Source organism: Orussus abietinus, unplaced genomic scaffold, assembly GCF_000612105.2.
Source record: "Orussus abietinus isolate OABI.00-Male unplaced genomic scaffold, Oabi_2.0 scaffold25, whole genome shotgun sequence".
Classification (NCBI taxonomy): Eukaryota; Metazoa; Arthropoda; class Insecta; order Hymenoptera; family Orussidae; genus Orussus; species Orussus abietinus.
This window is the reverse complement of record NW_019394504.1, coordinates 48,203-72,624: the sequence shown is the minus strand read 5'-3', so window position 1 is coordinate 72,624 and position 24,422 is coordinate 48,203. Positions and strand designations below refer to the sequence as shown.

General features: G+C 45.0%; 2 protein-coding genes and 1 long non-coding RNA gene across 7 annotated transcripts; 2 read left to right on the top strand and 1 right to left on the bottom strand.

The window, feature by feature from the left end:
• Positions 1–1,054: 1,054 nt before the first annotated feature.
• Positions 1,055–5,806, top strand: LOC105697648 (intraflagellar transport protein 88 homolog). The gene is made up of 15 exons (XM_012421148.2): positions 1,055–1,341; positions 1,418–1,468; positions 1,559–1,734; positions 1,804–1,999; positions 2,068–2,285; positions 2,361–2,592; positions 2,729–2,886; positions 2,948–3,134; positions 3,214–3,400; positions 3,536–3,683; positions 3,778–3,889; positions 4,012–4,080; positions 4,166–4,466; positions 4,525–4,719; positions 5,272–5,806. The coding sequence occupies exons 1-15, from the start codon at positions 1,207–1,209 to the stop codon at positions 5,385–5,387; spliced, it is 2,481 nt and encodes an 826-aa protein (XP_012276571.1). The 5' UTR covers positions 1,055–1,206; the 3' UTR covers positions 5,388–5,806.
• On the bottom strand, positions 1,611–12,348 carry LOC105697650. Of its 2 annotated transcripts, XR_001103865.1 has the most exons (4): positions 12,238–12,348; positions 11,162–11,236; positions 10,584–10,862; positions 1,611–1,718 (listed from the first exon to the last, which is right to left on the bottom strand). It is a non-coding gene; the product is annotated as an uncharacterized LOC105697650 (long non-coding RNA). The 2 variants fall into 2 exon arrangements; XR_001103864.1 differs by lacking the exon at positions 12,238–12,348 and having other exon boundaries at positions 11,162–11,561.
• LOC105697649 (hexokinase-1) lies at positions 7,536–16,618 on the top strand. 4 transcript variants are annotated; one of them, XM_012421152.2, is made up of 10 exons: positions 7,536–7,838; positions 12,277–12,389; positions 13,304–13,457; positions 13,581–13,799; positions 14,431–14,750; positions 14,842–14,954; positions 15,030–15,185; positions 15,272–15,411; positions 15,489–15,622; positions 15,695–16,618. In XM_012421152.2, the coding sequence occupies exons 2-10, from the start codon at positions 12,306–12,308 to the stop codon at positions 15,782–15,784; spliced, it is 1,410 nt and encodes a 469-aa protein (XP_012276575.1). In that variant the 5' UTR covers positions 7,536–7,838; positions 12,277–12,305; the 3' UTR covers positions 15,785–16,618. The 4 variants fall into 4 exon arrangements, with proteins under 4 accessions (XP_012276575.1, XP_012276572.1, XP_012276574.1 ...); XM_012421149.2 differs by lacking the exon at positions 7,536–7,838 and adding an exon at positions 11,584–11,767; XM_012421151.2 differs by lacking the exon at positions 7,536–7,838 and adding an exon at positions 12,034–12,204.
• Positions 16,619–24,422: the final 7,804 nt, after the last annotated feature.

Below are 24,422 nucleotides of genomic sequence, written 5' to 3'. Positions count from 1 at the left end.
CCGTTTACAGGCTTCTGCCTCGATAACGGTCGCACCTGGAGATAACGATGCCGGGAGGATCGTTATCGGGAATTGAAATTGAAATTTCCTGGGAAGAAACTGGCGCGATCGACGAGTATGCTGGGATAAAGAATGGAAGTGGAATTGGAAAATTCTTGGACGGTCGTAATAAAGCAAACGACCGGAAAGCCGTAAAAGTAAAAGTACCGCTGAGTGAGCTATTACGAGTTCGATGCGCAACGATTGACAATAGACAATAGTTTTATTCCCCGTCGCGGCGCTTTTTGCCTTTCTGACTCATTCGTCCTAGCGAGCGGGACCAACTGTTCCGTGAGCGTTGATTTATCGGGAAACACAAAGGTTTCGTTCGTCTATTGTTCGTTACTTGCTTGTTCAGGGAGTTACTGTTAGTTATGTAACGGTCCTCGAGTTCGGCGAACGAGTGGAGAACAATGCGTGTCCGTACACGTATTGATACGCGGGGTAGTAATGAGCGAGAGCGGGTAATTAAATAATAAATGCAAAGTGCAGTCGATAGCCTCGCGGTGACAGCAGCTTCCCGAAATAATCAACTTCATATTGTGGAGAATAAATTGCATATCAAGGAAACGATTAATATCGGAGTTAGCTAGAACCGAGATGACGTGATTTATGTTTTTGTACCAGATAGCAAATTTTCAGATCGTTGTCATTCGATCGGTAAAGTAGACGATTGCTGATTAACCAGAACTCTACTTTTATCAACGTTAGTTGTGTTTGAGGACATTGGAAAACACGGTGGCAGCACTGTCAGAGTGTTCCGTCGAGTTTGATCGATTTGACCAGCTCTGATTTGACCCAATTTGACCATAAGCCATTCAAAACAGAGGCGTGACACCTTATATGGGCAATTGTTAAGTACTGATTAATTTCAATAGAGTGCGCTAGTGTTACGATTTTCTGTCGAATTTAGAAAGAGAAACCGCTATAAGTGATCGATATCACCGCGATGTGGCGCTGACGTTGGGTTTACAGCACTGAAAAATAAAATCAGAGGTGAAGCGGGCGACGATCGTAGACACGATAAAATCCAACAGTATTATTCATCGTCTCTTGTCGCTCCCGGTGGATCAACCTTTACTCATCACATGGATGGTTCAAACAAAATAATTAGTGTTGTTCAGTATTGTTCAGTATTGTTTTACAGTGATTGTACATACAGTAAACATGACGGCGAATGGGATAAGCGATGATATTTATAGTGGTTACAATGATTACCCTTCGGTGTATAGTACACAAGATCTCGATCAAGATGAATTCTTTCAAGAAGCGCTTAAAACTACCTTTGCTAAAAGAATTACCGTAAGTATTGGTATAAATGTCTGGTTAAAATTTTTTAATCATCGAAAGAGTAACTGTCATTTTCTACGATGTCTAGATGACACCAAAGACCCCTGGGACAGCTATGCGTCTTGGAACTTCTACTGGCGTAAGTTACTTTAGTGCTACCAAGTGATACTGAAAAAATATTATTTATTTATTTATTTATTTATTTGACATTTAAACGTTGCATTTATAGTATCATCGAGGGGGGACGGCGGCGGGTGGTAGACCAGGTACCGGGGTTCCTCGTCCGATGACCGCCGTGCGAGGTGCTGGATATACTAGCAGTAGTCGACGTCCATTCGATCCTCTTAATATGAGTAGTTCGTCCAAGGGTCCCGCACCACCACTGGAAGCTGCAAAAGATGACACGTAATTATTAATAACTATTGGTTACCTACAAATTCCGTTTTTCTTACTTAGGATAATTAATCTTTAAAGGCCTGAAGAAAAAATAAAAGCAGCAGAACAAAAGATAATGGAATTAATTGAAAGTTCTGCAGCGGCAGCATGTGAAAATAGTATGCGAGTTGCCTTGGAAAGGGCAAGGGAAGCTTCTTCGAGAGAGAGAGCTCTGATAAGATTGCAAGAGCAGGCTGGACTTAGCGACAGTCACAATGTAGATTTGACGTTCGCGGTATGATGACTCTTTTTAGTGAGTATTAAGAAAATTAAAAAATTCTGTATACCTCATTGGAATTTTAGGTGTTATTTAATTTGGCTAGTCAATATACAAACAATGAAATGTATACCGAAGCTATAGCTACATATCAAGCAATAACCCGAAACAGAATGTTTAGTAACAGTGCCAGGCTGAAAGTGAATATGGGAAACATTTATGTTAAAATGGGTCAGTTATCACAAGCCATTAAAATGTACAGGATGGCTTTGGATCAAGCACCAGTGGCTCAAAAGGATTTGAGGTGACCCTTTTGACTTAAAATTAGAAATTTAGAAATTTAGAACTTTTTAACATTAGCATGCTGGCCCTTTCACAGAATTAAAATAATGCATAATATTGGCATGTTATTCGTACAAATGGGTCGCTTGGAAGAGGCTGCAAACAGTTTCGAATGGGTCATGAGAGAAAGAGCTGAATTCAAAGCGGGTTTGCATGCCATTTTATGTCATTTCGCTTTGTCTCATCGGGATAAGATGAAAAGGGGATTCTTAGAATTGTTAGAGGTTCAACTTAACATAGATCAGGAAGACAAATACAATAACAGTACAGTGAGTAGGGTATACGTAATCAATTTGGTGTGATGGTTGCTTTCCCTCATTTTATTTATGCACTAATTACCTTAAATTCTTTCAACATCAATAAATGATTGTAATCGTGTACATTTTTTTCTTTACAAATGTCTAGGATGATGTTGCTGCTAACATACTAAACGAAGTTATCAAGAATGATGATTTATCCAAATTAGAAAGAGAAATGAAGTTAGAGGCAGAAAAAACAATATTAAGTGCAGCAAAACTCATTGCACCAGTCATCGAAGATACTTTAACAGCTGGATTTGCTTGGTGAGTTAAGATAAAATCGCAACAATCGTATACAGTTAATATAATATTTTCCTTTTATCAGGTGCGTCGATGCAATAAAATCTTCTACTTATGGTCCTTTGGCAGCTGATTTAGAGATAAATAAAGCAATGGTGTTTCTACATAATCGGGAAACTCAGTTGGCGATAGATACACTAAAAGTGTTTGAAAATCGAGAGACTAAGGCAAATAGTGCTGCATCGACTATGCTTTCATTCATTTATTACCTTGTGAGAACGTTAGATTTTTACAGAAACTCATACTTTATTTGTTTAATATAATGGCATGAAGTTTTTAAATATATTTTAGCAAGGTGATTATGAAGAAGCCGAAAGATGTGGGGAGGAAGCAAGAAAAGTAGACAGTTACAATGCTGCAGCCTATGTTAATCTTGCGGCATGTGCGATTGTTAGAGGTGAATTTGATCGTGCAAGGGAACTTTTACTATGTGCTTTGGAAAATGATGCTAGTCATGTACAGGCTCTCTATAATCTTGGTAAATTAATAAGATATTGAATATTTACGTCTTCCAAGTTCTGCATATAAAATTGAAGAAATTACGTAACATCATTGCACTCAATATACTTCCAATTTTTTTAAAGTGAAAGATAGCCTTACTTTTCAAATTTAGGTCTAGTCTATAAGAAGCAAAATATGTACGAGGAAGCTTTGGAGTGTTTCTGGAAATTGCGAAATTTGATTCGATACGATCCCCAAACTTTATATCAAATAGGCCACCTATACCAGCTGATAGGTGATGTGGATCAAGCAGCGGAATGGTAAAAATAAAAAAATTGTTCAAATTAAATTATTTGACAACAAATAATTTAAATGCATGTGTATATAATTGCATACTCGGTTACTGCCATTCAGGTACAATCAACTTTTGGGAATAATACCTTCAGATCCTGGAGTATTGCAAAAATTGGGAGAAATGTATGATAGCGTAGGGGATAAACAGCAAGCATTCCAGTTTTATCACGACGTACGTATTTATTTTGATTTGATGCAGTTTACTTGACCTAATTATTTATTCAGCTTGTCACAGACTCGTACACTATTATAACAATATGGAATATTAACAGTTGATAAAATTGAGTTGCACAGTCTTACAGATTTTATCCTGCTAATTTCGAGGTGATCGACTGGCTCGGTTCGTATTCGATTTCTATGCAGGTAAGTAATTTTTCTCATTCCGCATTTCGTATGTCGGGTGTATTCATTTAATCTCAAATACGTTTTTGTGTATATGTGCCCAAAGGTTGCCGAAAAGGCGCTAAATTATTTTGAAAGAGCTGTGGAACTCGCGCCGGATCAGCCCCGATGGCGATTGCTTGCTGCTGCTTGTTTACGACGGACGGGTCAATTTCATAAAGCATTAGCGGAGTATCAAGATATTCACAAGAAGTTTCCAGAAAACATTGAATGCTTAAAATTCTTAATAAGACTCTGTAGCGATTTGGGACTAAAAGAGGCTCAGCTGTACGCATCTGAATTGAAGAAAGCTGAGAGAGCGAGAGAGTTGAAAGAGCGACAAGGTTCTGCAAGGCCCGGAACTACAGGTCAGTTCCAACGACTCAACTTTTCTTAAAACAGACATAGAACAAAATTTTTTAATAGGATCCAAAAGAAGCAATAGCGGAACTTCTTCACGAGCTGGTTCCGTTATGAGTATTTTATCAGAGCATCGAACGAGTCCTGGATTGGGGTCTGCGGATCGCCAAGGATCGCATAGTGGAGGTCCTGCAAGAGCAAGCCGGTCATCCATGCCAGAAAATTCGTTAGAGTTTACACCTGATCAGAACATACGAATCGGTAATTAAATTTATTAACGTTATTTTATTTTTCGTCCGTCTTGTGGATTAAAATAGGTTTTTTTTTCACAATCATTCAAATCAGTCGCTGATATTTAGGTACTTAGTTTCGGTCAAAGGAAAGGCCTATGTCTGCTTTGCGAGAATTACCAACTTACGGCATTATGTAACGAAGGTCACAATACATGACTATGTGTGCCCTGTAATTCACATTCGCTTATTAACCAATGAATTAGGATTACCTAGGGTTACATTGGCATCTCCTAATATTATTTCTTCGAAGACAGAGAACTTTATCTAACGAATCGTTTCATAGCATTTTGTTACGCAGTTACACACGAGGTGAACATGAACGAAAGTGATGTACACGAGCTGGCCACATTACCCTAATGGATTGAATAGGCGATAGATGCGCCAGCAGATTCTCACATTCTATTCTTACCCCTCTATCCATCTTTGCTCTCTATACATCGTTCCAGACTTTGAACGATCATCCTGGAATCCCTTTGAGTAATCATCCAGCTTTGAAACATTTTAATTATTTATTTTGCAGAGACAAGTTATTCGGATCCAGTGGGGCCTTTGCCAGCTCGCCCGATGACTTCCGCAGGAAAAAGAGACGACGATTTCGGGGACGAAGAACTAGGAGATGATCTTTTACCAGAGTAGTTATTTATTTCCCTGCGTAGAGTATCATTAAGTTAACGATAATAAGCAAATTTATTTCCGCGTGTTAATCAAATTTAGGAGCTGTAGTAATTCTTATCAAAATAAATTCTTTGCACATATTAGATATAAAGTCAAGTCACGGATCGAACAAATCTAAGATCTCCGTGGACGTTTTCGATTCGAGAAATTTACGCTCCTCGAAAGGCGTATTTTCGCAATAATATCCAACTAGGAGATAACGAGGTCGAAGTGGAATAAAAAAATGTTGAGACCTAGCACCTCGAGAGGTCATGTCGTCATTAGACTCGATTAATTTTTATCTTCCACTGACCTCGGGTCAAAGTCCGCGATTCCGAATCTCATATAATTTATATGTATACATGTCTATCTTTTCACGGATAATAAAAATATTTTTCAAATACGATTGACGGTATTATTTTTCAAATCCCAATCTGTAATATAATTTACCCGGAGATTAGAAAATTATATCCCAAACTTGGATGCGAACCCAGAGGACGAACATACTCGAGCGGTCGATTCGGGTCACAGTTGGTTCAACCTTTTGACTGGACGGACGTCCAAGTGATCTACTTTGCATTTGTCTCCATTGGCACTCGACGCTTTCGCTAAATATAGAATATACCCCTTATGACCGTACACGCAAGATGAATGATCAGCTTTCGAACTCATTCGGCTTCGGAAAACTAGTATCTCCGTCGTTTCCAGTTAGTTGGGGTTCATGCAGGATTCCTAGATGGTTTGTGACAAATGCCATGAAACGGATAAAATCACGCCGTTGAAGAGAAAAAAAGGAGCCGTAAATAAAAATCATTAAAACATGTAACGCCTACGTGTGCCGTGCGGGCGATCCAGGGGCGAACAATTGTACCGATCTATATTTAAGCACGGCATCCGTTTTAATTAGAGTCCATTCAAGCGAGGACCTATACTGTATCGTTTAACGATGCCATAGGTACGTACACGCATTTACCCGCGGGTACTCGTACAGGCTTCGTCAAAGGGCACGCACTCGGCCCCTCCACACGTGACGACGTCTCGTGAGCTTCGCACACATTCGAGCTCTTCCATCCATACTGGACACACGCAAAAGGACTCCTTTTTCTTCCTCCTTTGACTGCCGCTCTCCATAAAAGTATTTAACGAACGTATCAAGTGAATCTTCACATGGCGCGAGTGATCACGCGTTGGTCCTTCATTTTTCCCGCGATGCGTTTATTGGGCTCGGCACTAATATAAGACCTTGTTTCTGCATATACGTATATACTGCATATCTGCATATACGCATATACTGCATATACGCTCCTTTTGTTTTACACGAGATGGGTATCGGTAGCGTGTCTTTCTCTTCTGGACTTACACCCCCCCGGATCGATCGCTGGGTCAACGATATCCATTTAGCTCTTTCTCCGCACCTAGGATCAAACGATCGATTGTCCTTTGAACGGATTCAATGTATCGAATATTATTAATCACAATTCATGATTTCAGGCTGACTCAACGAGGTCCAGCGAACAAGGCTAACCACCTCGGATTCGAACCTACGACGAGACATCGTCGACGGGCATTACCCACGTAATTCAATGCACATTATAATTTAAAGCTCAATGGCCCGGCATCTCCTAAAAATATCGTCGTCTTCCCTTTCGTTAGACGTCCGTTATTAAACTACTAGAACCCCTCTCTCGCTCCAATCGACTTATAATTTATCCGAAGGATCTCTCGTATCGTAGATCCCGAAGACGTAACTCTTGGAAAGAAACGCGATTCCTAAAACCGCAAAGGTCCACCGCGAGATGAAACGGCGTCATACGTCGGTACTCTCTTCCAAGCAGTAGATTATGCAATTTCAATCTGGGATTTTTGCACTCCAGTGCATCTTCCACGGCGTACGTCGGTTAATCGTTTTATGCACGAAAGAGCGTCTAACTGGCAATTATTGGCCTCGCGAGTATTTTTACATTTGTGGAATTCCTCCTACGGCCTCCACGTGACCACTGGGACGCCGCACGTGCGCGCGCTGCGCTTTAACCGGTGCACGCGCACCGCGGCTGCGCAGTCGCGGCGAAATCTACTGGCCGAATCTGCCGGAGCCGCGTGGGGTCCCGACGCGCTTGCAGATCGGCCGCGCGCACCGGTAAGTACGGACACGTGGTCGGCGCGGCTTCCCGGTATGGGAGCGCGCGCGTAAAAGCGGGCGGGGACGGAGGGGATCGCGCGGAGGCTCGACCAGTCGGCCGTGGGACGCCGAGCGCATTCGATGATCCCGCAACCGCGTCGACGTTCGCACGTATTAAAGCACGCGCTTACGGTGCCGGCGCTTCATCCTCCGGGGCGATCCACCCGGTGCCGCATCCCTCGACTGGCGACCACCGATTCATTCGGAGAACCAAGGTCCAGGCATTTTACGAACTTCGGATTCCAGGGCCCTAGGTAAGTTGTTATAACGGAGTCTAGGCTTTTCGACATTCATCTTTCTCTCGATAACGTTCGACTAAAACCGGAGACCGGTTATCGGGGTATCAGTTGGACGCTTCTTCTAGAGGAACCGTCCCCGGTGATTCCTCGATCGCCTCGCAAGACCGCTTAAACCACGTTCAAGGGACTTTTAAGGTGAAGTGAAACACGTCTATTGTCTTGGTCGATAAAGAAGATTTTTCTAAATGCCTACGTTGCCGACGTTGGTTTTTATATTGACAGCTGGGTCGAATTATATTGGGTATTGTACCAAATGGCATACTCCACCTGTCGTTTTCGTACAATAATTATACAGAAATCTAAGTAAAACTCCAGAAATCCTCTGGATTCGTGCTTTCTAGGGCCCTAATTGACTGCAGAGGGACCCCTGCGCCATCTGTGATTTCCAGGTGAATTAAATCTTCACCTCGAGACCTCGTATTCCCATCGTTTTAGCATAGAAGCGCATACAACACTTTTTTTGCCTTTGTCCCGTTCAAATGCGAGTTTATCGATTACCAGAGTGTTCTAAATTCTCGTAAAATTGTCCTGGCCCTTTCGATTCTCATATCAGAGCCTTCGATAATTGTATATTGATCGAAATATGAGAGCTCGACACCATTTTGGTTCTGGTCTGGGCTGAATGAAAAAATTTTGTTTAAAAATCCAAATCTTGAATGTGTCAGGACAATTCTAAGATGATCAGGAGGGATGTGTCAAAGTTTTGGACAGTTTGGTCTAATATCCTTAAAAAAAAGTGTTGTATTCGAATCGACTGATTTGAAGGGGGTTTCACTTCACCTTAATCGGTTCATTTAGTTGTCGGTGAACGCTTTGTCCTCCGCGGTTATCATATGGGCACCGGAAGCGTAATGGATATTTAACTGCGGGGGAGGAAGGAGACGTTGACTCCGATGTCGGTTTTTGATCGACGGGAAGGAGCGAATCGCGGCTAAACGAGGATTGAGCGGTTTAGTCTAGTGGGAGGCGCTTATCGACGGGAATTTTAAGGAAGTGGATTCTTGAATCGATTTAAATAATCGCGCGGAGCGTGGGCATGTATTTAAATAGCTAACCACGTACGGGCAAACACGAGTTGCTCGCGAGGTGTGCCGATTTGACCGAGTGGATTTTGGTAAGTGGTCGGCAAGGTTGTTTGGATCGAGGACGGCGGAAATGTGCCAGCTTGGTTAACGCGGTCCGCTATTTCGTGAATTTTGGAGTAGACGCCTCGTCGATTAATAATTACGACTCCGCGATCGAACGGCGTTTGTGAATTAGTACACTTTAATGGAGCGAATGTCGTCCAGATTTTTCATGCCTCGCTTGAATCTCACCTCGAGACTGTTTTTTCACGCAATTTGAGAGCCACTCTCGGGCAGATTTTTAATACAATTAAGACGTTTCGATGTCTCGTTTGGATTTCGCGGAGAAAAGTCAACGCACGTGTTCGCCGGGTAAACAATGTGCCAATACGAATTCACATGACGTGTTATCACGTTGCATAAATCTGATATGATCGTGGATTCCCTCCGTCACATCGATCCTATCGATCTGCATATATTTTAGCGCGTGACTTTGCCGTATACGAGAGAGATTTTAATTGAAGAAGCTCCGAAGATTTCTTTGACTTCGTTCCGTTTTCTGGAATTGAAGATCGAGAGGTGACGAGAGAGTCTCTTCGACTTCCTCGAGGGGCCTTACTTTGGGTCGTGATCTATAAATGGCTAAAAGGCCGACCTAAAGAAGACGTTCACTTGAAGTCGCTTTAACTCCAAAGCGGTAATTGACGACTATGCGTGTGACGTTACGAATTAGAATCGCCGCGTTGCGCCCAATTGGCTGGAATTATCGCAATTGACGTTTACACCTTCCAATTGATTTCAATGGAGGGTCACGCTCTCACTCTTCGACTTCTCCGTCCGTTTACTCAGGACTTTTCTTACGTTTCCCTTGGCAGGCGCCACCGCTTCGATCGCTGCATTTGTTAATATCCTGTCTGCGAATGTTATAGACTTTTTAATTTCAAATATATTAACGAGATTAAAAACGTGAATTAAATCGTTGAAATAATTTTATCTTTAATAAAACCTGTCCATCGGTGGGCGAAAGTACAGAGCTTATTGACGGTCGCTGCTCTGGAGGAAGTAACTTATTCACATGCATATGTGCATTTATTCAGATCCGTTCTTTCTCCGAGTTTTTCCCTCGGCAGTTATCAAGACGATGACCGTCAAATCTACGAATGTCAGGGACAATGAACGTGTACTTCTGCACGACGTTCACCGTGCACGGATCTACGAGTAACGTGTCAATTACCCGTTTCTGATTTAATCGTATGCAGAAAGCTTTCGTATCTCGTGTTTCTCGCAGACGACGAAAAATATAAATATTTTCTTCCTTCTGGCATTCCAAAGTGTGCTCTGGATGCGGTAGCCAAGATGTGCAAGAGGCTCATGCCACACCTCGACCAATCAGCTCGAGGAACGAGTTATTCAACTTTTACGATCATTTCTTTTTTACCTTGCACAAGGCCTAAGTGCTTTCGTCTGTGAACACGTACTCGATATGTACGCTGAGAAATTTTCCTCCCGAGTGTTCTTACAGATTTATTTTTACGGAGGGAACAAAGATTTAACGCCTGTCGCAAGGTTTTACGGGTTGATATATCGCATTTTTTTTTTTTTTTCAAGAATAATGGTAAAGCTTTTTTATCCATACCTTATGACTGTTAAGAGTCGTGATTATTCCCCTGGTAATATTGTCATATCCGAATCCATAACACCATGCGCTTAAGAAAGATAGGCTCATTGAAGCGTGTCAAGATTTCCGACATTGCTGGCATTTCGGACATTTCTGTTTACATGACCGGTACACAGTCGGGATACGTAATACCGAGCGATAATAAAATCGATCGACATCGCGTCACTGGCTCGGCTGTGTTTACTTTTGCGTAATGCGCGAGATGGTAGTGAAGTCGTTCCGAAATCCTTCGACGCTCTGAAACAACGTTCAAGCTGCGTAAATTATTTTCACATTTCACGTTTTATTTATGAAATTCGAAAGAAAGGCGTAAACCGATTTTTCTGGACAGGGTAAAAAATTCATACGAAAATTAATCCGCGCAGAATGCACCGACGACAGCACTTGCGCGACTTACTGTCGCTTTTAACGATCGATCGAAGACCTTGACCCTGGCAAAGATTTCCCGACATTTTTTGTACTTTATCCTCTTACGAGATGCAACGCGGACTTACGCCAACTTTCATTAATTTTTTTTTCATTAATTTAGTTCTTACCCGTACGTTTAGAATGTCAATTCCACGTCTCGAGAGGTAAACGCTTTTGGCAACGAGTTACTGCATTTGACGTGCCTAAAAAAAAAAATGAAAGAGCGTGAGTTTCTAGAAAATAATATAGAAAGTACTATATGCCAGTCACTGAATTTTTTCTCGCGTGGAATATACTAATTCTACGTAACCGAAAAATCTCCGAGACATTCGAACGCCAATGAACCGGAGTCGTAAATATTGTTTGGACTTTTGACTCTCGCATCACTTATCATTCCTAGGAGAGAAAGGGAAGCTGTTTGATGCATGACGTTCCTGTCGCAACGGTGTGGCATGGAAATGCGGTACAGACTTTTCGAGTCGTCCTTTTTTATGTTTTGCCTCGCGATACGAAAAGTGCACATCTGGGTTGAAAGAAGTCCGATAAGCGACACGCTAAGAGGAAAATGAATGACACAGTGATAAACTATGGCGCAATCACGGTGGATGCTGGAGATAGGGAAGAGGAATTCTCTCCGTTTGTTATTCGTTCTCGGTCCGATTACTCAATCGTCTGGAAAAACGTGGGCTTTGGAGGAAGTCGTCCACAGATCCTCGAGGTGGGATCTTGGCCAGGTTGTGATGGAAACGTATCGACTGCGCTATAAATCCGAGATAGAGCGAATGCCGCACGGATTAACTTTACACCCCGAGCTTATGTGAATTTTTAAACTTCGTAAATCCGTACCCGGAAAACGAAAGCGCGTGCGTAGATTCGGTACTTATTATCTGCGCGTGACAGTTCAAAGACACTCGACGCGACGGCGATATCGATGAGCAGCCACTCGATTTCATTCGACCGTATGGAAATTATGGCAGCCGCGAGACGCGTGTGTATATTTATTTTTAATTGATATTACCAGCCACGCCGTCACCCATGCGCAAACTTAGTCTGGGGATTACGACACCGATAGCATGTCGTACGATACGAGCCGACACGATAAGGTCGTCACACGTGTTCGGTGTAAATTTTCGGGATTACCGCGTTAAGCGGTTTCTAACGATAGAGGAGGGTTAGATTTTTTTTCCTGGGGTCCGATACGTACTCGGCGACTCGCTGATCGCGCTACTTTTCATTCTTGCAGAACCCACGAGTTCATCCAACGATTCCAAAATGGTGGCTCCCGATGATCGAGCTCTCCACGAGGCCATCCAGGTTGCGCCCCTTGTACTCGCAGATGACGTCAGGAGGGAAAAAGTAAGTTTCCAGAAGTACTGAAAATGCGGAAGATACGATTTAGCGATTAGTCTTATATCGTAGCGTGATCGGTTCGTCTAGTCGAGACTTTATCGCTGATAATTTGGAAACGAGAAGAAGATGCGTACACAATGGTCGTGGGTGGCCGGCCTCGTTTTAGGAATTTGTTCCCGGGTCCTTCGCCTCGGGAATGGTCACTCTCGAAATCGGTCAGACTCTATAACTCAGGAGATATCGCTCCAGGCGGGTTATCAATGGCGTTCTCGAGTTACGACATGGTCTTCAAAACGAGCTCAATCACTTCTTTAAGCAATTATTCGCGACCGCCATTTATTGGACCAATGATGCTGCATTGCGAAGGCGAGCCCCTTACGTACAGGCTGCGTCATCGAATGATACCTTTGATACTTTTTTTTTTTTTTCTCCGGAATCACTCGAATATCGCGCTTTACCGTTTCGCAATTAAATCCACGCTCTTCTCGTGCATATGTAAAATATTAAAAAAGGAGTAATGCTGTTGAATTCGGTAAGTTTAGACAGTGGGTTTCTCGTTGCGGTTCGTCATGGTTGGCCGTTGATAAAAGTCGTGGATTAAGTCAGTGACATTGAAACGTCGCCTCCGATTACGTGTGTTTATCGCTGAAATAAGCGGCGTTTCTGCCTCGCTATTACAGTAGACCCCTTCGATCACCGACAAAAGGAGTCGTATCGTACATCGTGTTTGGATCACATCGCTCGTTATCGAATCGAGTAGGTACAACTTTTTAGAATGTTATCCCGTAACGGCTCCGGGGCGATTTGCGTATTATAAATTCCATAAAATGGCCTGGGTGCGTTGGACCTCTACGAATCCAACGTGTCGATTTAATTCTATGGATTAATGATGACGTTTTGTTTTTTTTTTACCTTCTCAGGTGGAGAACCTGCTGGCGCAGATGAGATTGTCAGCGGCGACTGCTAGGAGGATCCAGAATATTTTCGCCTCGGAGATGAACAAGGGAATCCATGAACAAGTTTCTTCCCTGCCCATGGAAAATACATATATTCCGGAGCTCCCTGATGGAACAGGTTCTTATTATTTTCAATTCTTACCGTGTGGACTTTTCGGTTTAACGGGCATTACCTTGCAATTGTTAGTGATCATTGGCAAAGAGGTATTCGCTCGATCTGATCCGTAGGGATTATTTCCAGAGGAAGGCCTGTTCCTGTCGTTGGATCTCGGTGGCACCAATTTCCGGGTGTTACTGTTGGAGCTGAAGAACGGCGAAGTGATTCGCCAGGACGTGAAGAAGTACCACATCAATCATGAACTTCGACTTGGCTCTGGATTCGTTCTTTTCGACTACCTCGCCGAGTGCGTCAGCGATTTTGTCATCAGCGAGGGTCTTCAAGATGTGGAGCTTCCTCTGGGTAAATTAGAATCGATACAACCATTCTATTTTCGTTGGCGGGCCTCCGCACATGAAGATTTTAATTGGCATTGCAACACTCTCCCCGCACAATTCGTCCGTTCTTGAGGTGGCCAGATAGGCAGAATATATCTAGACGATATATCTATTATTTCGTCTGGTCACCGTGATAAGGATCCAATAGCAGAGTGGAAAAATTTATTCAACCTTTCGTAAAGTCCGGTCACGGTGACATTCTGCATTTATTTCAATTGAGCTTGAAAAGAATAACATGCGATGTAGCATGCACATGATTTCCTTAATTACAAAATGCTGCAACTCCTATTTCTTTGAGGATCGTGTTCCGCGAGAGATTCCAAGAATTTCAGTCTTTCGAAAAAATTGGCTGACGTTACTCGTCATGCTATAAAGACGTATTACCTCGTATTTTGCCAGTGGCATACGAAACTTGTTACGTTTCATCAATTGACGCGACAATTAGACAAAAGTCTTACGCAAGTTACTCGTGTATGTGATCCATATCTGTCTCTGGGCAGAAACTCTAGAGAATGTTGCAATCACGGAAGTCTAGTGGATTTCGTTAAATCCCTCTTTTCTACAATTAATTTTCCTCTCTAAATTATTTCTTTCAGGATTTACGTTCTCGTTCCCGGTAAAACAACACTCGTTGGACACTGGCGTCTTGTCAACCTGGACGAAAAGTTTCAACTGTTCTGACGTAGTCAACAAGGATGTTGTAAAGCTTTTGAGAGATGCTCTGTCTAAGCGAGGCGACACCAAAGTGAAGGTGGTTGCCATTTTAAATGACACAACTGGTACTCTGATCCAAGGAGCATGTCTAGACCGAAATACGAGTATTGGTCTCATTTTGGGCACCGGAAGTAATGCCTGCTACCTTGAAAGAGCCGATCGGGTGGACCACTGGGAAACTGAGAGACATGGAGAAAAAGAGGTAAATCCATGTTAAAAAAAAAAAATATACAAAATTTACAACTTACTTAAAAGGTTGACCAGTGGGTGTATACAATATACTCTGTCACCAGGTTATCATCGATATCGAGTGGGGAGCTTTTGGAGACAATGGTGTTCTTGATTTCATCAAGACGGACTTCGACCGCGAGAATGATGCGAATTCGCTGCTCGTCAGCTCCTACACGTAAGTCCACCTAAGCAAATATCGTATTACCGAATTGCCGACCTATACCATACGATAATTAAATGTTGAGTACAGGTTTGAGAAGTACATCAGTGGGAAGTACCTTGGTGAGGTAGTCCGCGTCATCCTGGCGAGGCTGACCAAGGAAAAGCTCTTGTTTGAAGGAAACGCGTCAGGATCTCTTCTAACACCAGGCAACCTCACGACTGACCTCGTCTCCCACATTGAATTGTAAGTCTCCTGCAAATTGGGAGACATGAAATCCTAATGTATGCAACGTAGTATTTATCGGTTTAAATCACTTTATTCGCCCTTAGAGATTCAGTTCACGGAGGCAGGAGTAACACGCGGAAGGTACTCACTAATTTTGGCATTGCCGCTGACGAAGATGACTTGAACATCGTGCAGTACGTCTGCGAGGTTGCTTCCAACAGAGCCGCTCTTCTAGTTTCGATATGTAAGTGCAGAAGTATGCTCGAGAAAGGAAGTTATAAAATTCCACTCGATCATAGATTATGTGAATTATTTTTTAAGGTATAGCGACTTTGCTGGAGAGGTTAAATAAGGAAGAGGTGGCGATAGCCGTCGATGGATCTCTCTACAAGCATCATCCTCGATTACACGGGTGGATGAACCAGTATATATCTTTGCTGGCCCCAGGATATAAGGTAGGATTGAGTACCTTATGAAAAACAAAAAATATTTATGAAATTAATTAAAATCGATAATTTTTGTCGCAGTTTAAGTTTATACATGCAGAAGATGGGAGCGGAAAGGGAGCAGCGATTACTGCTGCAATTGCCCAACGACTCAAAAGAAGATTAGAATGAAATTGAATTTGTAAGATGGGGCAGGGGATGAGTCCAACGTTTTCCTGCTCCTAGAGCTGATTCGTTAACTCGTTGTTGAACTCCGATTTCAGATCAGAGTTTTGTATGAAAGGCGGCTTCATAAATTGCTGTTGGAAATGGCAATCTCGTTAGCAAGTGGTGAAGTCACTCGGAAGCTCGTACAAATTTATACGTAATTATCTCCATTATGTTTCAAGGGTGAACTATGTATGTCAATTGTACCTATATGTAGATTCCGGGATATTTTTTACTCCGTGCACAAAAACATCCGCCGGTATCTTTAGCATTGAAATTATTTTGCCATACGAAACATTCCTTGGGATACGATTGACGGGCATTTTTGCCGAAAATCGATATTCCCTCGAGAGTTAGTACTGTAGTCGGTTCACCTCCTCTTGTACATAAGCGACTAATAAGTTTATAAATACATCTTTCTCCATTGAATCCTTCCTGGGCTTTGTGTTACACAGAATGCAAGCGATTTTACGAGCATACCCTAAAGCAAGTTATCTATAGAATCGTTGATCAATCGTTAATAGACGTTCGTTACGATCAGTTGGTCTAGGAGATAGAAGGCGTTAATTGTGATAAACAGTCCGTGCAATACGAAATAATAAACGGTGAACCATGAGTCACGTCGTTGTAAGGAAGTTCTTGGAGGCATTGAGTTCCTGGCTGTGGATAGGAAACTCATATTATTTGCTTAATAAAAAAACGGTTATAAAGGACAGATTGTTTCGCCGCACCGCATATAACGCTGCATTGAATGGACAGGGGTGGCATTGTTAATAAAATCCGGAAAGAAAGTGACAATACTGTGCCTGATCTATCTCCGACACGTTACAAAATCAGCGTGCAATTGGACATAAGGTAGCTGTTTAACAAGTCTTGCACATTTGTCTTTACCTAGGAACAGTCCGGATGACCTTAACAAACCTGTAAGTTATATATTTTCGATACGGTTAACCTGCCTCGATTATTTGTAGAGAGTAACATGTCCTCGGATTTACCTGTTGCGGAATTCCATTTTAAGTTTCTACCCTATCTCATTATACGTGGAATGCTTTTATACCCAACACCTTAAGTTTCCGTAACTTGAGTCCGCGTGAAGGTGTCGGTGCGTATCCACTCGTTTAAACAAAATCAATGCACCCCTCGCATTTAATCCGATCCTTCACGATTGACATTTCTCTTGGTGACGGTACAATACGTTTAAGCCCTGCCCTAATATGTAGGTCTTGTCGCAGGAAGTTTTCTCCATGCGTAAGCGAAAATGGTCGATTCATAATAAATTTACGGTTCTCCGTGTCTGTCAGTCGGTGTACATACGTTTTGCGGAAGGTATCGATCCTGTTGCTATGCGCGCAGAGTCATTCTCGCGCGCGATTTGAACAAAGCGTCCTAGGTTCGAACGTTCGCCGCCAGATGGCCATCCCAGCCGGTTCTCCTTTCTTTTCTGAATAATCCCAAAATTAAAAAAAACTCGTTAACCATTCCGCGAGTAAAGTCTCCGAAATGACCGAGAATCTTACCATTCCACAATTATCACAATTTTCTCAAAACAGCCCTCGAAGGAACCTCTTTAACGCGTATTCCAGTCGAATTTAAGTTTCGACTCGCGTCGTTGGTTGAACTCGTCGCCACATGATGGCGCCATCCGCGCGGTCGTCTATCCGTGCCTTAAAATAATGATTTACCTCCATTCCCTCGTTTCCGCCTTCCGTTCCAGCTTCGTTGCAAATTGTCTTCTCGCCGGAGTTAAGTCTGAAGAAAAAAGGAAGGGTCTCCGAGCACGCGGCGTGCCCCCTCCTCGGATTTACCGCAGATTTCGTCCGTTACCTCGGCCCTGGTTCGACGCCTCGCCGCGCGGTGTCGCCACGCTCGCGTTCCCTCCCCGGTCCCTAGTGACAGGTTGAACTGTCAGGCGGCGGCCGTTCCGCGGTTTTTCAGCCGCGATCGTGTAGAATTTCGGTCGGCGGCACCTCGTCGGTTCGGAGGAGTGTCCGCCTCGTGCCAGAGGATCTCGGTTAGAGGAGCGTCTCGCGGCGAGTCGAGGGAGCGCGGGGTCTCGCGGCGGGCGCGTGCACGCAGAAGGGAACGGCTCGCCGGGCCGGCCAGTCCGCTGGAAGATTCCATTGTGAGAGGGTTTCGAAAAGTTGTCTCGTCCCGAAGGAGACGCCGTTCGCCTCGCGGATCCGCGTTGCCAGGAGCCGTCCCGAGGGTCGAGAGGTAAGTCCTAGGAGATACGTAAATCGAGCCGGAGGACCGTCCTCGGCCTCGTCCCGGTGTCGCCGAGGCGCGACGCGAGGTTAACCTGCCCGGCCGACTCCGGGGAGGGGGCTTCAGCTGGTCTCTCAGCTGACGAGCCCCGGCTGCGCGACCGGCGAACCTTCCGCCCTTTAAATTCCCCGTTTAAAGGGACTTTTCCCCGTTTCCCGGATTTTTCGTCCCAGCCTCGCCACCCGGGAGGCCCGATCTTCTCGGAACTACCGTGCGCGAAACCGACGCCAATGGAGGTCGCGAAATTCGCGCTACGTTAGGTTAGCACCCGGGGCGCCGGAAGGCGGCCGTTTCTCGACGCATTTTTTATTTTTTTTTTCCCCGTTATTCCAGATCGTTCCGCGCTCTTCCTATTTTATTCCCCGCTGCAAACGCCGATTCCATTGCACGGTTCTCCTAGAGAGCGTTCCGCGACGGTTCGTGCCTGGTTCTCCGTGGATGTGCTAATTGCGTGCTCGGCGTGGTTTCGCGCTAGAGATGGAGATTGGCTCTACTTATGAGGCCGATCGGGCCTCCAGCCGGTGACCTTCCGTGTTACCAATTTTTTCTCGCCGAAAAGGGGTCTCCATTTTTTTTAAGACGAACATCCCACGGGAGCGTTTTGCGATCGGTCGGTCGGAAAGTCGAGGGAGCTCTGACGGGCGATACGAGGTCTCGTTGGGTGACGAGCGATTCTTTTGTTTTTTCAACTTTCGAAATTCCGGAGATACGAAGAATGAAAAATTTGGAATAGCATGAAATAGTGGTTTTTCATTGAATTCGGGGAGATTTCGAGGGCAGGATAGGAAGGTTCGGTCCCAGCTGACGAGCTGGCTGCGAAGCCGGGAGTCGCTCGCCAATTAAATCCCAATTTAAAGGGACTTTCTTGCGTTTTCCTCGAATTCAATATTTTAAAAGCGTCTTTTCGCTAATTTCATTTCGTCCCGAAAATGGTGACCGGTTTTTAGCGGGTTATCTAAATAGGCTCGAAGCGAGGGTAATTTCCTCAAGGTCGGTTCCGTAACGAGAGGGGGTAATTTTTGGTCGAGTCGTCTGCAGGACGTAAATTTCGAGAAAATTTCCGTCTCGGGTCGGAGGCGACGCGGGGCTTGGGCGGCCGAAAAGAATCAGCTGCCTCTCAGCTGACGAGAACGGCTGCTCTTTAAATGCGATTTTTAAAAGGGCTCTCCCCCAATTTTAAAAGGACCGTTCTCGAATTTTCCGGGACTTGGCCGACCCTCCGGAGTTTTCAGAAAAGGTGCGGGCCGAAACGGGAGAACGGGAGAAATGCCGGGAGTGTTGAAATCGCTCGTTTTTGACTTCATGGAAATTATGGAATTACCGGGGCGGACGGAAATTCTTACCGCTCGACTCACGAGTCGAGAATCTCCTTAAGAAGCTGGATTAGCTCGCGCCGATTTCAGAAATCATTTTCACGAGACATTCGTCCCTCGACTTCTTTCCAGCAGGAAAAACTGGAGATCTCGCTCCGGCCTGGTGACCGTGAACGAGAAACTCGCCGTTTTCCCCGGGTACTCGTTCCCACGAGAAGGTCGAGGAGGAGCGTAACGCGGCGGAGAGAAAAAAGGCCGGACACGTAATTCGGTGACGTCGAGTCTACCGAGAGACGAGGCGGATGCAGGATTTTTCCAGGAGCCTTCCGAGCGACGCCGCGATGGAGATTCGGTCCTTCCCAGGAATCCCCTTTCGCGAAACGAGCTCGGAGATTTTTCATCTCCTCGGGGCGTTTGTCGCTTCCCCGGCGAGAAGCGGCGTTCCCTGAATCCGCAGTGTGCCTCGTTGCGGCTGGTTTGGCGAAAATAATTCCGGTCAATTAGACGCTCGAGTTCCAGGTACGACCCCGAGGTAGAGATAAACGAGATTCACTTTTTACCGAGCTCGTAGCGATTTTCAAGAGATCGGAGTCAATCGCGGTTTTGCCATCGGCAACTGACGCAACGCGTCAGCTGATCGGGGAGCCGGGTCCCAACCGGTCGTGCTTCTTGCACCTCTTATCGAATTTTCTCTCGGAGTCGATCGCGTTTTCCTCCTTCGCTCTTTCGAAGAGCGATCCTCAGGAGTCGCAGTCGACCGAATTTTTCCGATCCGCCGATCGAAAGGGGGGGAGGAGGAGGAAAATCGAATCGGAGCGTCCGTGGGAAAAACGATTTTCGTTTCTTCGCCGGACATTCGTGCCGGCAGGAAAAAAGGTGGATCTCCAGGTAATCGGAGTAACCGAGCAGCTCCTGGAAAGATCGGCCGCCTGGACGTCGGCAGCTGAGCGGTCAGCTGATGAGTCCGGCTGCGACCGGTTCGCCATATTACCCGGGCGTTTCTTCTCTTTTTCCTTCCTTTTTTCTCTCTCTCTCTCAAGAGCACCTTTTTTCCTCCTTAAATCGCCTTTCACGTGACCGTGCTTCTTCCCCGGCAGCTTCCGAGCTCGGCCTCCTCCTTCCGTCGAGAGATCCCCACCTCGGATATCCGGACTCCTTCTCCTGGAAAATCGTATTGTTCGGAGCGAGCGGTAGTAGGCCAACGAGAAGGTACGGAGTCGTCCCTCCGGGTTGGACTCGTCTTGGCTTACCTACGGAGTTTCTCGCTGTCCCGTTCCTGGTACCTAGGGAATGTCTTACAACGCAGTCCCAGGTAGCGCGGAACGTCGCAGGATCGTTATTTTAGAAACTGGGTACGGCGGGATTTTTAGAAATTTTTTCGAAAAAAAAAAAAATTGTTAGAAATTTTTAGAAAAAAAAAAAAAAATTCCCTGCCCTCCATCGACGCGGTTAAAGAGTCCACGTCTGTCTCCTTGTCGAGATACTCGGTGGTAGACGAGTCGTAGACGAGTCCATGATTTTTTTTTCTTTTTTTTTGTATTGGAGGCGACGGCACCCAGGAGTGAAATTGATCGAACCGCGTGGGGCGTGTACTGACCCGAGTCGGACAAAATCCCGATTGATTAGATTAAGAAAAGAAAAAAAAAAAAAAGGAACGGAGCAGTCGGCGGGTTTCGAGGTCTCGGCCTCGCGATCGTCACACGGGACAGACCGATCCTTTCTTGCGCGATCTAGAACCGCCAACACTCGACCGAGTGGGTTCAAGGTGTCGTTATACGGGACGCTCCGTAAAAAGCGTAATTTATTCCCGTCGATCTTGCGCCTTGCCGATCGCCGCGGTTTCTTCTCGACGTCGCGGGATCACTGAACCGGCCTGTGTCGACCGGAGGATAAAAAAAAAATCGGCTTTTTGTCCCACGAATTAACGACTCGCGCGCTCGAGTCGATACGGCGATTTGGCGATTTCGAGATATTTCCTTCAATGGATGAAAAAATCCCTCCTGGGTCTTATTCGAGACGACTCGGTTCGTGGGATCTTTGACTCCGGGAACTCGAATGACTGGATTTTTGCGCGAGGAGGAAAGAGGAAATTACAGTTGCGGGCTTCTTGCCCCTCGTTTTACGCGGTTTATAGGAACCTCTCGTTTGGCGATCGCGGCGATATCTCCTCGTATCGGCGAAGTATCGAAAGGAACCATTATCGAGGCCCGGCAGCCGATTCCGCGCCACAGGGGGTAAGAGGTGTTCCCCTTTTCGATCGGTTTTTGCGTGTCTACGATCGCGTTTCACGGCTTCCGATGAAAAGCGTACTCGATGTTAGACTCTTGCATTGCGCCCGACTCGATGGGACGTTTTCCCGGTCGATTTCGTGGGAGAGAGAAAAAAAGAAACACCGCCGCTGGCAACGCGAGAATTTTCCTCGAGGTCGCAAAATTCGCCTAAGCCTTAACACCGCATGCAAGGCACATTCGTATGTAATTTCAACGGCGTTTATATCGTTTACCTTGCCAGCTCGAGATCTCTCCATCTGTCGGAGATGCCTTCCTGGTTGGTTTTACGAGATAAAAAGTCCGCCTCCCCGTAATCAGTTGATTTTCTTCGATTCTATCGAGCCCCGTGTATACGAGGCGCCACTCCACTCGGAGAGCCGATTCCTCCTTCGCAAAGAAAGTGGGTCGACTGTCGAGAGGCCCCTCGAAGTTCATTTCGGCACGGACTCCATAATTCATTTAAATTTGCCGGCCGTCGAACCCCCGAATGACGATCTCCGATCGCGCGAAAATCAGCTGATCGTCGCCGAAGGGGGGAAAAAAAATAGAAAAAAAAAAAATGGAAGTCTCGCGATCGACGTTCCCCAACTCGACGGGAATTTTTTTTATTGATTTTTCAACCGTGCAACAATGTCAAAACGACTCCTCCCCGAACTTGTATCTCCCTGGCGAGGTTTCCGCCCCGAGTCATCTGGATCGGATGCGTCGTTTCCGCGGTTTTTTTTTTTTTTCCCAGTTTTTCGCGGAAAACGCAGCCGGCGAGTCGCGCTCCCGTTTCACCCGGTTCTCCATTGTTGAAACGTAATTAGACAAGTTCCGGGGTAGACGGGACTTTTTGTTCCGCGCTCGCTCTGTCATACGATACATACCGCGTCTCGTTGCATATTTATTAGGCGTCACGGTCGATAATAATCGACCGATTGTTTAATTCGTTCGTTCCGTGTTGTTATACAACGAGGCTGACCGCTCGGGTCGGCCGATTTTTCCCTTTTTTTTCTTCTTCTTCTTCCGCGACTCCGTGATTTTCGTCGGGTCGTGCCACGTGGAATTGCTTCTCGCTCGGTCACGGGCCGAGGGGAATTGGACGATTTCGTGGCCACCGCGACTAGATATGACCGATTCGGACTGGGGAGGACTTTCTCGGCCTTTCCCTCGGGGGCGGACGGCGAAACTTCTCCGAGGCGATTTAAACTCCCGAGGAAAAATCGTTCCCGCAGTGGCTCGTCGACTTTTTCATCCGCGTATCCTTGGTGGAGTTCTAAATCCAGTAAGTTACGTCGGAAACGAAAAGAAATTCCCGGTAATTTATCGGTAATTTCTCGAAAGCATTTTTTATCGAGAAATTATGAGAATTTGAATTTTTCAACCGAGCGAACGAGAGGTTTCGATTAGCTATAGAGGAACATCGTAGAGGGGAGTTTCCGTTGTACGTTCTCCGTAGCCAATCAAAACCTCCCATACGCTTCGTCGCAGAATGAAATGTCAGTTCGTTTGAAACAAATGGCATGGAATTTTCCGTGAAGTCGTACATACGTGAATATTTTTAGCTGGAGTTAAATACGACCCTATAATCAATATTTTCTAATAGTAATTATTACTCTTTAGCTTGAACTTTGAAGTTGTTTGAAAAAAAGAAAAAGTTATTTAAACGAAGAAACCTAAAGTATAACAAAATTAACGTTCGCTTAAATTCTCAATGTCCCCGGTAACTTACGGTATGTTTCACAGTTACCTTCTCCAATTTAATGTTACCGAGAATCTTCGAACTCTAATCCTTGGTAGGGAACGTCGAAAGCGGTCGCGGATGGGTTTCTACGATTTTTCCTTTTTTCTTCCCATTTTTTACACGCGCGCCCCTTCGAATCGCTTCGGTCTTGGCTCGCGGAAGCGCGAAGTCGGCGAATAAACGAGCGACATGCAAACTTCATCCTCGTCTCGCGTCGAGCTTTGGCGGACGTGTTTTACGATGTTTTAACGCGGGGAGCTTTCCCGTAACGCACCGTTACCTCTTACCTCGAACGTAAACGGGACGGCATACACGGAAAGGGATATATCCGCGAGAAGATAGTGAGAATACTTGGACGAGGTTTCCATTGGCTGCACGGTCGTAGAGTACCGCGAATGGGACGTGGTCGTGCGTATCGTTTAGGTAGAAATCGCGAGAGGATTCGCGGCTTGTTAGCGTGACGTACCTTCCGCGGATTTACGGATTGGAGGTAACGGCTGAAATTCAAGTCCATCCGATTTTTCGTGGGATTTAAGGTGAAGTGAAACACGTCGAGACCTAGTGGCATTCCCTAGGTCGGTCAGAAAATGATCATCGTTTCGTTTTTCGGCCCTGGGTTGGTTCCCTTTAATCCACGATTTCGTTATGTTAAGGTGAAGTGAAACACGTCGAGGAATTTGATCAAGGTCGATAAAGAAGATTTTTCTCAATGCCTACGTTGCCGACGTTGGTTTTTATATTGACAGCTGGGTCGAATTATATTCTGTATTGTACCAAATGGCATACCCCACCTGTCGTTTTCGTACAATAATTATTAAGAAATCTAAGTAAAACTCCAGAAATCCTCTGGATTCGTGCCTTCTGGGGCCCTAATTGACTGCGGAGGGATCCCCTGCGCCATCTGTGATTTCCAGGTAAATTAAATTTTCACTCCGAGACCTCGTATTACCATCTTTTTCGCAAAGAAACGCGTACAACACTTTTTTTGCCTTTATCCCGTTCAAATGCGAGTTTATCGATTACCAGAG